General features: G+C 39.2%; 1 protein-coding gene across 2 annotated transcripts in view; it reads left to right on the top strand.

Annotated features, from left to right (window-relative positions):
* The window catches only part of LOC117304859 (probable ATP-dependent RNA helicase DDX43), a 30058-nt gene extending 19414 nt beyond the window's left edge, over positions 1-10644 (top strand). For both annotated transcript variants that reach the window (XM_033789482.1, XM_033789484.1), the window contains exons 14-20: positions 677-764; positions 3337-3396; positions 5305-5372; positions 7205-7314; positions 7797-7935; positions 8524-8611; positions 8920-10644. In XM_033789482.1, the coding sequence (XP_033645373.1) occupies positions 677-764; positions 3337-3396; positions 5305-5372; positions 7205-7314; positions 7797-7935; positions 8524-8611; positions 8920-9261 (895 nt within the window). In that variant the 3' untranslated portion in view covers positions 9262-10644. The remainder of the gene's footprint in view (positions 1-676; positions 765-3336; positions 3397-5304; positions 5373-7204; positions 7315-7796; positions 7936-8523; positions 8612-8919) is intronic.
* Positions 10645-16150: the final 5506 nt, after the last annotated feature.

The following is a 16150-nucleotide window of genomic DNA, read 5'->3' as shown; positions in this document are numbered from 1 at the left end:
ATCTTGAGCTGACAAGTGGTGGAAGTTTATTCCATAGACCTAGTAGAGCATGATAAAAAGATCATCACCCCATCAGATTTAGTCTCGATGAGGAGGTTAGAATTGCAAGAATGGAGTTTTGGAGGATTGAAAGGTTTAAAGACACTGGACACTATTGGTAATTGTCAAAGACTAGCCTTCACAGTTGGTGTATCTCAACATATGCATAAAGTAACAAACCTGTGAAAATTTGAGCTCAATCGGTCGTCGAACTTGCGAGATAATAATGAAAGAAAAAATACCCTTGTCACACGAACTTGTGTGCGTTTAGATAGTTGATTTCGCAACCTCAAGTTCGTGGATCGAAATCAAATTCGTGGAAAATTACTTCTTTCTCGAAAACTATGGCACTTCAGAGGGAGCCGTTTCTCACAATGTTTTATACCATCAACCTATCCCCATTACTCGTCACCAAGTAAGGTTTTGTGATAATAATTATTTTGAGTAATTACCAATAGTGTCCACTGCCTTTAAAAAACCTTACAGAACGATTTCAAATACCTCTATAGATATCTAAATATCTCCTATGTTGGCATACAGTAGTTCCACCCAGGGACAATCAGGGCTTAAGGTGTTACCTTTTTGCTACACATGAAACATGTTGCTGATGGATAAGTCCGTCGTTTTTGGTTTACAGTGCAACGTGGCCAGAAGGAGTACAAAGACTGGCTAGGAAATACATGAAGGATCCATTCCATGTTAATGTGGGATCACTAGACCTATCTGTAAGTATGCACAGACTCACTCATCAAATATTAATAGTAATATAAACTGCTCACAAAAAGTAAGGACACTTTTTCAATCCAGTATATTTGTTATTATATAACACCCAAGCAGATCCTTGCCATTTGATTGGAGGATTGTCCGTCACGTGATAGCAAATAAAAGTTCCATTGCACGCCGAGTCACTCACCGTGCTTTTTCGTTCCATCCGAAAAGTACCATTGCACGTTGCCAGCGTGCAATGGTACTTTTCGGATGGAACGAAAAAGCTGAGTAAAAACATCACTGCGTGCGCCCGTCTTTGGTAACGCAGCAGTGTTACTGCAAGGCATATTAGTAAAACTACTAGCATTCGGCTTCTACAATTAAAAACTGTAGGCCTACGCTTTGTTTGTTTTGAAAGTTGTATCTTTCAATCAAAATGACAAAGATTTACTTGGATGTTATATAAAACAAATAATGAATGTTTTTCATTCGTGCAATGGTGCGAATATGTTCATTCGTTGAAAGCTGGAATGTTCCATTCAACTCGGCTCTGCCTCGTTGAATAGAACATTCCATCTTTCAACTCATGAACATATTCGCACCATTGCACTCATAAACATTCATTATGTGTATATTATTTAATGCTCTCTTTGTATATGGTATATATCAATGCAAAGCTGAACTGTTCCTCTTTAAAATGATGCCACATTTGCAATGATTACATGTTGCTGAACTTGGCTACACAAATAACAATGAGGCAAAGTCACAAATCAAATGTGCCAAAATTACCGTTATCTGTGCTAAATGGTCAATGAGGTATGCTCAATAATCAAACCGATCAAGCTTTTCAGAACAATTAATGGTTTACACAAAGATTTGCACCAGTGAGCTCACCAGACACAGTTAACCCTCATCTCTTGAAAAACACCTTGTTTGGTGGGTATTTGCAAGACTGCGTTAACAATGACTCCAGGTCAAGAAGGTAAGTGACTCCAGGTCAAGAAGGTAAGTGATGAAAGGTTCAGGCCTTGCTACAACTTGTAATTTTTCCTGAAGCACGGTATAAGGGTTTTACAGTTTCAATATGGCACGTTTAACAGATTTGGAGAGAGCCTGTGCCATTGGTCAACTTGAAGCTGGGGAACCTCAACATCAGGTTGCAACTGCTTTTGGAGTTCCAAAAAGTTCCATCTCTAAATGAATGGCAAAGTACAGAGCCACCGGGTATGTCAAAAATCGACCTCGAAGTGGACGTCCCAAGAAGACCACTCCCCGGGAGGACCGGTTTCTTGTCAGCAACGCTCTAAGAAATCGGCGTCTTTCTGCAACGATTCTTCAAGACAGGTTTCGTGTACGTTTCCGGAGAGATTTTTCTGTCCAGACAATCAGAAATCGGTTACATGCAGTAAATCTACAGGCACGGATGGCAGCTCGAAAGCCCACTATGACAGCCCTGCATCAGGTCCATCTTCTTTGTTGGTGCCGCCAACATCGGCCGTGGAACTTAAGAAGTTGGAGAAACGTTGTCTTCTCGGATGAATCTCGCTTTTGTTTGCTTGATTTGGATGTTCGGGTTAAAGTTTGGAGAAGACCTGGGGAAGGGTACGTTGATTGTTGCATTGATAGAGTCACATCATTTGTAGGTGGAAGCGTGATGGTGTGGGGAGGCACATCCATGTTGGGGAAAACAAGACTTGTGGTCGTCGCTGGAAACCTGAAGGGTACCAAGTACAGAGACGATATTCTACAGCCGATTGCACTCCCATACCTGCAGACTCTTGGACCCAATGCCATCTTTCACTATGACAACGCTCTCCCCCTCGAGCCAGTCGACTGATTACCTGAATAATGTTGGGGTGCACCGGATGGATTGGCCCGCTAACAGTCCAGACCTGAATCCCATGGAACATCTGTGGGACCAGCTTGGCTGTTCGCACCACATCAACTGTGGCTGACCTAAGAATGGAACACCATCCCTCAGCGGCGCATCACTAGACTTGTTAGCAGCATGAGAAGAAGGTGCCAGGCTGTCATCAACGCCTTCGGATCATCCGCTCGTTACTGAACTTCTTGTATCAATTAATTGTATCAAGATCAGTAAGTTTTCTTGCTCTTGTCTCGATAAAGTGGATTAAGATCAGTAAAGTTGTCTTGCTTGTTTGAATTACAGTGTCAATTTTATTGTTCACACAGTAACACAAAATTGCTAATTTTGGCACATTTGATTTGTGACTTTGTCTCATTGCAAATGTGGTATAATTTTAAAGAGAAACAGTTCAGCTTTGGATTGATATATACCAAACATAAAGAGAGTATTAAATAATAACAAATATACTGGACTGAAAAAAGTTTCCTTACTTTTTGTGAGCAGTTTAGTTGGGATGTGCCGCGTTTTTTTCACAGAACTCAGTATTCAGTGCTGAATATAAATCGGTGTTCGGTTAAGATGCAAAATTAATGATGCAAAATTAACATATATTGAATAATTAAGTGTTTTCATAAAAAAGTACTTTTCCTACATGTACATACTAAAAAATAACTTCAGAAATATGCCAACTCCTATCTCATGTTTTCTCTCTCATTGTGCAGGCTTGCCACAGTGTGACTCAGTTAATTGAGGTCATTGATGAAGAATACAAGAAAGAAAGGGTGAGATCAGAAAGTGTAGAATATTTTCATCACCTCTTAGCCAAGGGCACACTCCTTAATCCTCACCACTGAGGCACACCCCTAAGCAATGCGGCACACCTCTGAGGGCACACCTTTAATCCACACTACTGAGGCACACCCCTAAGGCATTGAGGCACACCTCCGAGGGCACACCCTTAATCCACACTACTGAGGCACACCCCTAAGCAATGAGGCACACCTCTGAGGGCACACCCTTAATCCTCACCACTGAGGCACACCCCTAAGCAATGAGGCACACCTCTGAGGGCACACCCTTAATCCACACTACTGAGGCACACCCCTAATCAATGAGGCACACCTTTGAGGGCACACCCTTAATCCACACTACTGAGGCACACCCCTAATCAATGAGGCACACCTCTGAGGGCACACCCTTAATCCACCCTACTGAGGCACACCCCTAAGCAATGAGGCACACCTCTGAGGGCACACCCTTAATCCTCACCACTGAGGCACACCCCTAAGCAATGAGGCACACCTCTGAGGGCACACCCTTAATCCACACTACTGAGGCACACCCCTAAGGCAATGAGGCACACCTCTGAGGGCACACCCTTAATCCACACTACTGAGGCACACCCCTAAGCAATGAGGCACACCTTTGAGGGCATACCCTTAATCCACACTACTGAGGCACACCCCTAATCAATGAGGCACACCCTTAATCCACCCTACTGAGGCACACCCCTAAGCAATGAGGCACACCTCTGAGGGCACACCCTTAATCCACACTACTGAGGCACACCCCTAATCAATGAGGCACACCTCTCGAGGGCACACCCTTAATCCACACTACTGAGGCACACTCCTAAGCAATGAGGCACACCTCTGAGGGCACACCCTTAATCCTCACTACTGAGGCACACCCCTAAGCAATGAGGCACACCTCTGAGGGCACACCCTTAATCCACACTACTGAGGCACACCCCTAAGGCAATGAGGCACACCTCTGAGGGCACACCCTTAATCCACACTACTGAGGCACACCCCTAAGCAACACAACCGATGTTGAATTGTTGATCCTGCTCCTGATAAATCAGACAAAATGTGATTGAATATTATGTTATGCTAAAGACTGGTTCCCGTAGTATTGTGTTTTGAATCTTGGAACTCGAACCCCTGACCCTTGCAATTCCAGAGCAGTGACTTACCAACTACACCACTGAGATTGCCAGGCAGCTAGGGAAGGTACTGAGAATGTAGTTACACATTGGTGTAAGGGTAAACCAAAATTAATATTCTTTATCCCTGATGCAAATTGAACATCTATTATCTGATTAAAGGCAGTGGACACTATTGGTAATTGTCAAAGACTAGGCCTTCACAGTTGGTGTATCTCAACATATGCATAAAATAACTAACCTGTGAAAATTTGAGCTCAATCGGTCATCGAACTTGCGAGATAATAATGAAAGAAGAAAACACCCTTGTCACACTAAGTTGTGTGCGTTTAGATGGTTGGTTTCGAGACCTCAAGTTCTAAATCTGAGGTCTCAAAATCAAATTCGTGGAAAATTACTTCTTTCTCGAAAACTATGGCACTTCAGAGGGAGCCGTTTCTCACAAAGTTTTATACCATCAACCTCTCCCCATTACTTGTCACCAAGAAAGGTTTTATGCTAATAATTATTTTGAGTAGTTACCAATAGTGTCCACTGCCTTTAAATAGCCTGAGAAATCTATTAAAGCTTTCACCATGTGTACAGGTCAGCCCTTGTACTTATTAAAATGTTCCTTCTTTTGTTGCCAAGGGCCAGGTATCATGCCTCATAATTTACAGCACATAATCTGAAATTTTCAACTCTTCATTTTATCGTTTGTACCAATTATAACCATTTTCATTTGATGTTTCTGATCTTCTTGTAGCTGATTGAATTTATCGAGTGTCTGAGAGAGGATGAGAAATTGCTTGTGTTTGTTGGACGGAAGTCAACGTAAGTCTTAGCTGATTCTTGTATTTATTCTTGACAATCAGAAATAGTGAACTAAAGTCCAAGATATTATTAGGGATGAGATTGTTCAGACTTTTGGCTGAATTCAGACATTTTATGTCGGCATGGTCGAAGAAAAACAGACATTATGTTTTCCACAAATAAAGAAATCCTGCTCATTGGTCTGCTTCTCTAGTGCTTTGGATACTGTTTCAAAAAGCTCCTTGGAATCTATAACCCCCGGGGTTACCAAACGGTAGAAATGGCATCATTTTAACATACCTTTGAATTTGTATCCAAGTTTCAAACATTTTCGTTAGTAATGACTCTCACCCCTGTATTATGAAGTCAACGATATTCTGTAGTTATAAAGTCATTGATTTCTGTTGTTATATTCAAATAAACACATCAACAAAAGTAAGTCCCCCCCTCAACAATTCGTCATAACATCGTAAGGTAAAACATTTTACACATACATGTACAACTAATTAAGAAATAATTCTATGACATGTTTACTAAGTGTTGTTGAAAAATGAAAGATGTCAATGAATTCATGGATGAATGAGCTCAAATGAAAGACAAAAACTGCCTTTCTCAAAAGTCACAAAGGTTGCGTTGTGTTGTTCACCGATGAAACGAGAAGTTGCCTGCGTCACATTGATGGCCGGAGACGGGTGTGGCGTCGAGCAACATGCAGAGTGCCGTGTTCAACCAGTTACAGCCTGGTGTTCGGAGTGTCATGGTGTAGGGTGGTATAAGCCTTACCAGTAAAGCACCACGTGTGCAGATTGCTGGCAACCTGACAGCGGAACGATATGTTGACGAAGTGCTGCGTCCACATGTTGCACCACTTGCTGCAGCCCATGCTGGAGCATTTGTGTACTAGGATTACATTAATGCCCGGCCACACAGAGGGAGAGTAGCTACTGCATTCATGGCTGGTGAGGGCATCGAGCGAATGGTGTGGCCAGCAAGCTCGCCTGACCTCAATCCCATCCCTGTGAGTGTGGGACTAGCTGAAGTGATCGGAATGTATCCCCCCATCAACTCCAACAGCAACCTGGGTCACCTGTCCAATCTTCTGCAAGTTCAGTGGAATGCCATCCCACATTAGCGTGTCACCAGACTGATCAACACCATGACCATGGAGGTAGACATCCGACGGTGCCAGGCGGTCATTGACAAGCGTGGTGGATGCACGCGTTACTGGCCTGCAGATTTGATAAATCTTTGTGACTTTTGAAAGGGCAGTTTTGTCTTCAATTTGAGCTCATTCAGCCATGATTTAATTAACATCTTCCATTTTTCAACAACACTTAGGAAACATGTCATAGAATTATTTCTTAATTAGTTGTATTGGTAAAATGTTTTACCTTACGATGTTATGATGAATTGTTGAGGGGGGGGAACTTACTTTTGTTGATGTGTTTATATTCTGTAGTTATAAAGTCAATGATGTGCTGTAGTTACAACCAACTATATTATGTAGTTTTTACATTATAATCAAAGCTATTTTGTAGTTATATTCAAAGATATTCTGTTGTTATAAAGTCAACAATATTCTGTAGTTATAATCAAAGCTGTTGTGTAGTTATATAGTCATCGATATTCTGCAGTTATTATCAAAGATATTCTGAGTGACGAAGTCAATGATATTCTGCAGTTATAGTAAAAAATGTTCTGTCTGTAAAATTGTTGTTTTTGTAGCTATTTATTGCCTGTAATTGTTTTTACAGATCTTTTGGAAGGTACTGAGTATACAGTACTAACACACATCGGTGTATAAGGTTAAAACCAAAATTAATATTATTTATTGTTTCTTCCGCAAAACACAGAGCAGATGAGATGTCGTCTGAGATGTCACTCTTAAATATATCTGTGCAGTGCATTCACGGTGGCAGAGAACAGTTTGACAGGGAACAAGCACTCAGCGACTTCAAAGAAGGTGATCTAAACCTGACCACCTCAAAATAAAAAATAAATTGTCAATATACACAAACAAGCGTTTTTCAGTTGTCATTCAGAATAATCAGTGTTCAAAACTAACTAAAAATCAAATTCAGTTTTAAAAAATAAAATAACAAATTGAAAAAATTAAAGCCTGGTGAGCAAAAAACTTGTCAAGCACAGAAAGTAACATCGACCTTATTGAGAGGTTGGGAAGATAAAAAATGAGAGAGAGAGTGTGTGTAGCCAACTTGTATATTTACAATTGCATGAGTGGAGTCAGAGAAACTCACCTGGTGTTGTGTAACAAATGGAATCCATGAGGGCTGCCTGGGTAATTTAATGGAACAAAGAAAATGTCTTTAAGTTCTACTACACAATGTTTTTCTCTATGGAACATTTTGTTCTTTTGCTCATGTAAATCCACTTTGTTCACTGATGGATGCTGGATAGTTCATTGTATCTCTCTATCACCAACAGGTATTGTGAGAATCCTTATAGCTACTGATGTAGCATCTCGTGGTCTGGATATTAAAGACATAACTCATGTACTCAACTATGACTGCCCAAGCCATATTGAAGAGTATGTTCACAGAGTCGGACGAACTGGACGAGCAGGGTAAGTGGGAGTTCATGTATACCTTGGCACTTCATATGAAGTGACATACATGTATCTCTTTAAGCCCTACTGCCCATTTCATAATAACTAGCTGTACTGACTAAGATTTGTTAGAGTTTATGCAAAATTCTGTAAAGTTCTTAACTTGCCTTTAAATTATGTTGTGCAAAGACTTGAGAATATTTTAAACATTAAAACATTTTTCTGGGACCACACATGGGATGAACAATCTTCTGAAAAGTTGAAGCAAATGAGAATATCACTGTCAAAATAAAACCATGACTACCAAATAAAGAAAACAAATATTCTAATGTAATTCGCCAAAAGATTTGTCTTCACAATGGCCTGGCTGGACCCTAACCATAAGCCACGGCTTACAATCAACCATGGCATACTGGAAGCTTAGACTTGTCTCATTGCTGAAAACAATTAGAAGCAAACGTTGCAGCCTAAAAATCTGTTGTAGTGCTTGCTATTTTCATGCCTAGACGAACATGCATACCATGCATTGCCGAATGCCCATTTTATAGTGACTATTTTGAAAGTGCATATCTTGGATAGTCTAAAGAAACACTATTTATTAAACAGGCGAACAGGTACATCATTGACCCTGATGACCCGTAGAGATTGGAGATGGGCTGCTGACATTATGCACATCATGAATGAGGCTGGACAGGTAAGGAAACTCCCCTGTAATAGTAGTTACTTCATTCATTAAAGGCACTGGACACCCTGTATCCAAACATGCATAAAATAACAAATCTGTGAAATCGTCGACTCAATTGGCCATCGAAGTTGCAAGAGAATATTGAAAGAAAAAACACCCTTGTTGCACCAATTTGTGTGCTTTCAGATGCCTAAAAGATGCCTAAAGAGTGAGAAGTGACCTCTTTACCAAAAACTATGTTGCTTCAGAGCCATTTCTCACAATGTTTTATTCTATCAATTCATCATAAATTCTCTATTTTTTAAACACTCTTTCAGGAAATTCCAGAGGACTTGATTGAAATGTCTGAGAGATTTGAGCGCCATAAGGAGAAGAAAGAACAAGAGCGCCTGCAGGATCAAAAAGATGGCTTCAGGCAGGATCGAGGAAGGGGCAGGGGAGGTGGTGGAGGGCGAGGGAGAGGGGGCTCTGGTGGGGGTTATGGTGGAGGATATGGTGGGGGGTCTAGTGGAGGATTTGGTGGGGGGTCTGGTGGGGGATTTGGTGGGGGGTTTGGTGGCGGATTCGGTGGAGGGCGAGGAGGTAGGCGGGGTGGTGGGCGAGGTGGAAGGAGAGGCGGAAGTAGTTATGATGATTTTCAGGGTTTTTACCTCTCTTAGAGGTAGCCATAACTCATACCAAGGTTTGTATTCATCAAGTGCTTTACAAGTAAATGAAGAAAACAGCACAGGGTTTTGAACTGAGTCCCCAAAGATGAAAAGATGTCGGCTGTTATGACATTATTCATAGTAATATGATTTGGGAAATGAGGCTTTTGATCAAGTTGACTGTGACATAGTTTATCACATGCTTATCACATGATACCCACATGTGCCTAGACCTTATCGCAAATACTCAGTTTGAACACGTTAGCTGTGGAATGAGGTGCATGCTGGTTTGATCACTAGCTAGACCAGCATGCAACTCATTGAACAGTTGGCACTTGCGCTAGGGAGGCACTTACGCAAGGGGTATTTGCGAAAAGGTCTTTGTCAAAATAATACAGTGTAAAAAGAGTTTATGGAAAACTTGCACCAATGGGAAAGCTTTACTTTGCCCAGCCCAAGTATGACTGTTCCTCTGTGCTGTACACAGATACAGAGTCCTTAACAGACCAATTGCGCTACCAATGTTAACATGTGTTCACGTGACCTGAGATGGGTATAGAAAAACAAAGCTACACAGTAAAGACATGGGAAGACTTGTACCGATTGACCATAATCGGCTGCATTTTCGATAAATAACACTTTTAACTCAAAACGAAGCCCTTTTAAAAAAGTTGAATGTTGTAACATTGATTTACATCACATTTTCTGTTTGATAAATCCAGTAATCTATAAGAGGTTTCTTTTGAGAGTATGGTTAGACTGCGTAAATTACCAAGGTTTGAGCGAGCTCACGCGCCGTGTATTTTGCGTTGTGCACGGCGTGAAGTCGGGCTGTGCCGAGGGAGACTGCGAAGTAGTCCGACTCTAGCTGACAGCAATTCCTTATAATCAAATAATTTGAGGGTAAAAATAAAGGAATTTGCAGCTTCTTCAGGATATTTTTATTGAAAGTATTAGCAGCAAAATCATGGGCAATGTAAAACCACACTTTTCGTGCACAAACACATGACATCGTGTGAACATTCTCGTAGTTGGTGGAACTGTTTTTACCCATTACCACCATTGTTCAGCCACCGTAAGGTCTCTGGTACAAACTCCAGAATATTCTTCAGTGATTTTGAGCAAGAAAAGCCTTGATTGAACATACAAATGCAACAATAATCTTGTCTTTTAACGCACGTTGATATGCAGTAGGCCATGTTTGTTGATGTGTAATACCCATCTCGGGTCACGTGACATTGGTAGTGCAATCAGTCTATTAGGAAGGGTCTCGGATAAAACAATAAATCTGCCTTGCTCTGTAATCTTATGGCTACCAGTAAGATGCTATGTCAGATTTATGGCCCACACATTAAAAAATAGATTGTTTTAAGTGAATGGTATTTCAAAGAGTATCACCCGCTCTAACGAAAAAAAGTTTAACTTTTACTTTTAATGGTCAGGAACCATGACAAAAATTTAAAACGTTTCTTATGAAACACATAAGAATTGGTCACGTGATATATTGTCGGGATCCTGACAAAAACTAATTTTGAGCACTTTATTTCACTGCTACTAATAATTGGCGGACTTTTTCGAGCAATGGCTCAAATGAAAGGTTGTACATGTAACTTTCTCGACCCCCATCAAAATACCTACTGAATTTTAAATCAAAAATTTTGGGTCAAATCGGCAAAAAATCTGACATAGCATCTTTAACTTCCCTTGATAACATTCCATGGCTGTATACGTTTTATGCCACCGGGTTTTGGATGTCAAATATTCTTCATTAATCTTTCATTTTCACAGAATATTCCAGCTCTCAATATTAAAGAGTTCAACAAAATTTAGACACGATTGGTCAACCAAGTGTGTTACATGTTGCATACCGTTTTCCCCAAGAAGCTGTGGTGAACATACATGTATGGCTACTATTAAAACATTTCAACATCTGGGCCCAAATTCATAGCACAAAATGATGCTAACCTGAGTAAGGTTACCATCTAAACACCATTGTAACGTGTACAATTTAGGACTGGTATGCTCATTTATGCTCAGCAGAAAATTTTAGGCAGGATTTTCTGCTTAAGCAGCTCTATGAAATTAGGCTCTGCAAAGTTTGTGCCTTATTTTGATGTTATTGTTCACAGATACAATTGTTGAACTGAAGAAAATCACAGTTTTTAGGAGTATTTTATTCCATCTAGGTAAAGTGACATAGTTTACTGTGGCGCAATATTGTTAAAACAATTAATACTACCAACGAAATCCTTTAAAAATGCTTAATTTTCTTTGGATACCTTGTGGGCACTACACAAATGTAGGAGAAAAAGTCCAATCCTTTCTTTCTAAAACTTGCATAAACTGAGTCATGTTCAAAGACTACTTTCAGTTCTGCATAGTACAACCCCAACATTAGGTAAAATCTGTCTCAGGGATTCTATGTTCAGTTTTATGACATTAGTTTAAAATTACATTTCTTCCTCCTCAGTTTGGTGCTCATTTATGGAGGTTTCCTTTAATAATAATAATAATAAAAATAATGGTGGCTTCTTATATAGCGCTCGGGTTCGTCACCCAGTGACGCTCATGGCGCTTCAACATTATTACCCCTGGTCACTGGGGCCTTAAATCATTCCTTTAACCACTCACTGCCGAGATTTCCTAAACTTTTCTCTGAGAATATGATTGTCACAATGAAACAATGACTTAACTAAGGAAACAAACCTTCTCATAAAAGGTTCCCCAAAGATTCTTTTTCTCTTTCATTAAAATGTGGCTTTTGTTCAATGTGAATCGGTCAAACCTTGGCCGTAAATCACAGCTGATTATCAGCCGAAATAAGGGAGAGTTCTGAGCATGAATTCCAGCACCCTTTGTCCCTCTGTGTCAAAGAGAAAATAAAGCGGAACACAGTGAGTGCAGGCACTGTTCACTTTGCCCGCTACACAATGGAAAGTCCAGTTGTGTTGACATGTCTGCCAGAAGTATCCCTGCAGGCGTGCAACTTTTCCTTGGATCAGCTGGTTTCCTCTTTTTTTTTTTATTTCAGTTTTACCACTCAAAAAATAAAATACTATGCCAAATCATTGAAATTTTGTAATTTCCTCTTTTTGTGTGAAGTTACAGTTGCAAGCCTGTCCCTTGGCATTTATTGTTAATAGGTTTATCCGACATCGGTTTGTTAGCGTAATAAGTTTTGTAAAAGTAACCCTATCTATTTGGTCTTTAAAACCGGATAAACCTAAATACAAAATTAAGTCAAAGTTGAAGCCAGTTTCTGCACTTTGATATTTTGATACTGTTAAAAAAAAAAAAAACATTAACCAAAGAGCAGGTAAATTTACACCATTTGCTATATTTGTTTATTTTTGTCTTTATGCCTTTTTGTATTCTCCTTTTTATATTCCATTTTAGTCCCTGTAATTAATGTAAAGTGTTTAAAGTTGTTTTGTAATGTATTTATTTGAAAGGTAGCACCAGTTAAACAATTCAACACTGAATTGGGCAGGTAGTGGCTAGTAGTGATATAAGGGATTTTCCTCATACATGTACATTGGTTATCTGTTGGTTTTTAGTGTATTGTGTTCATGCAATAATAGCATGAAGACCTCTGGGGTTTCTCTGGTTTTCCTCCTTCTGCCCAAATCTTCCCTACAGCATAACTAAATAAACTGAATTTACCCTAGCCTTGTCCAAGGCGCTTTACGCAAGCACGGGCCTGCTGCTATGAATTCACGAACAGCATCTAGATACTATACTGCACGGTACATAACAGTACATGATACCGTGGGGTCGAAGCATGGTTTTTCAAGGTTGTTGTACCTCATACAACGAGGCCGCAAACTAACCTTGTTGATACCTCAAAAAGCCATTCTTCGACCCAATGGTACCCAAAAGTACTGTTATGTTCAGTGCGGTATAGTATCTTTGCAGTTGGTGAATTCAGAGCGGGCCGGTGCTTGTGTAAAAAGCCTTGGACAAGGCTAAATTTAGCCTTGAAACTCATCAGACATTTGAACCTCAATATGAAGACTTCACAATGACGTCAACTTGTGTCAAATTACATTAAATCTTTTTGTAGCATTTGAAAGGTCTTCAAAAACTCAATAAATGCCACAGAGTGTGACCTCATTTGACCTTGGTTCACACTGGAAGTTGAAAATTTCTCAATATCGAATCTCACGAAGAACTGATGATTTAATCTGTGGATGTTGAATGACATGTTGGCATCATTATGGTATTGAATGACATTAAGACAAATTTAAATATTTGAAAATAATCCTAACTCCTGAACCACACCTTGGATTTTTACAATCTAAACTTCACCTGAAATTCTTAAGCAATTGAACAAATGCCACAAATATATAACCCCAATTCAAACTTTTCTTTCGGTTCACGATTTGATGAGTTGTTAAAATGATGTCATTCTCGAACACTTTGTTTTTTTGTAATGTAACAAAAACTGACTAGTATATTTTTCAGGATAAAAATTGGTGCTATTACATGTACATTATTACTCATGTGCCATATAATTTGCCAGAGCTTTCATCAACCAAGTATGTATACATTGATGGTGAAATTTATCTATTTGATGTGACTATTATACCTTATTATTGTTATGTTTGTTATGCAAACAGTGGTTACTGAGTCTGTAAATTAACTATGGTGGAGTTAAATAGGAGACCAGTGCTCACATGATGTCAGGAACATTAACTTGTTTGGTCACAAGTGAATTAATGCTCAGTTTGATTTTCTCAAACTCACCCTTCAGTATAGTCTGAATATCTGATGTCACACTTCGAGGCTCATTAATTATGCCAGAGATCTGCCTCAAGCCTGCATCAATCCCCGTTCATAATCACCTTCCACCTACATTAATTTCACATGGAGAATCGAGTCAAATCCAAGTACATGTACTGTACCTAATACATAGTGTACACCACATGCAGAAGACGACTGAAAATAAGCTTTCCATCTCTGTGTTTTGATTGGTCCGTGATGATGTTTGTCAGCTGTATCCCCATCGCCTCGGACCAATCAAAACACAGATTTGGAAAGTTATGTTACTCCTCATTTATGCAATGAAATCGTTGTATCCAAGTATCCAATGAAAACACCCGTTCTGTAAAAGCAATACCTGTCTTTGCGGATAAAGACGGATACCAGTCTACATCCAGTGTTGATATGTCACAAGCTTTTGCAAAGTTACACAAGGAAAAAAGAATGGTCATTGCAATTAAATAAGCTGTGGTAAAAATGCAAACATGGTCATTGTCTGACGTTTGGAACCCTAGATGAGTTTGCCAGTAGAAAATGTAGCCAAGCAAATGTCCGCTAAGCAGCAACCAACAGGGGACCAGTCTCAATACATCTACAACACTTGGCATTGTGGCTGGTAACCCTTTTCATGTGCGCAAGGTGGGGTGTTCATGTTGTGCTATTTTTGTGGTTTAGACAGCTTAGGAAATCGGCCCATGGTCTTTGTTGGTTATTTTAAGTCAATATTTCCCAGTCGTGTGTAATTTACTTGGTATTTAAAGCTGTATCTTGCAGTAAGTGACCATGTGCATGCAGCTTATGTATTATACAAAAGTGGTTATTATTACAAGTTACACGTACAAAGTGCTTATTGATTTTTGTTATTTTGTTTCATAAACAAATGTGTTGTATTTCATTAAAAATAATAAAGCGATTAAAGTTGTATAAATTGTTGTGTACTTGACTTGTGTGATACTATGAACTTAAAAAGTTGTCAGTTATAAAAAAAAAAAAACAGAACTGTGTAACATAAACTGAAATAGATGGACATGTTTAAAGCCATTGGACCCTTTCGGTACAGAAAAAAAAAAAAAAAAAAGTTCACAGATTTACAAATAATTTACAGGGTTTACAGAAGGTAATGGTGAAAGACTTCTCTTGAAATATTAGTCCATGAAATGCTTAAATCCGTATGGATTGTAAAGGGGGTAACCCTTTTTCAGCCCCAGGAGTAGGTGGCAACGGCCCCTAAAAAAATTAGTTGTAGCCCATACCTAGAAGTGGCCTTCAGGACTTGTGTGTGTCTGGTGACTTCAGAAAAAAGATAGCCTTTCACAAGTGCACGTTTCACCAAAGATGGTGGTCAATGACGTCATGTGCAATAGACCTTTCTTTTGCAACGTCACAGCCCGAGTTTTTGCCAACCCAGATTGGAAAACTATGGAAAGCCGTAAGTGCAAATTAAGAAAAGATCGCTATTTTTTGTAACAATGTAACCAAATTTGTTGATTTTGTTAAAAACAAAACAAATAATTATGAGAGATATTTTATTTAATTGAAAGTTTGCAGAAAATGCTGAATTTGGTTAAAACATCTGTTTTTAAGATTTAGTGTTTTACTAACATTCGGCCGACCATGCCAACCAAGGCGGTTTGTTTATCAACAAAAGAAAGGTCTATAAATAAAACACATAAAATGTTACCAATACCAACAGTTAATTGACTTCAAATACACAATGCATTGTGAATCATGAATTTTATTTTCAAATTACAAGAACTAAAAATCAAAATACAGATACTTGCTGCCATATTATGCAAATAATACTGAAATGCTTCGATAGGCTATTTATAACATTACAAGGGTCAAATTTCATAAAACTACAAAGCATAACAAAATATATGCTAAGTTCATAAATATCTTTCTTTGGGGTTTATCAAACAAACTAAGCTCTCATCTCATTGTTGTGATTAACCCTTTTCTATATTGGTGCTACTATTTTTGTTGAGCTAAACTTTCTCTTTAAAGCCATTATACACTTTCGGTAAACAGTATTGTCCAAGTCCCACACTTCGTGTATCACAACTTATATATAAAATAGCAAACCTGTGAAAATTTAGGCTCAATCGGTCATCAGAGTCGGGAGAAAATAACGGGAAAACCC

This window comes from Asterias rubens, chromosome 21 (assembly GCF_902459465.1).
Source record: "Asterias rubens chromosome 21, eAstRub1.3, whole genome shotgun sequence".
NCBI lineage: Eukaryota > Metazoa > Echinodermata > Asteroidea > Forcipulatida > Asteriidae > Asterias > Asterias rubens.
Note: the sequence above shows the minus strand (reverse complement) of the source record. Positions and strands in the feature narration are given on the sequence as shown.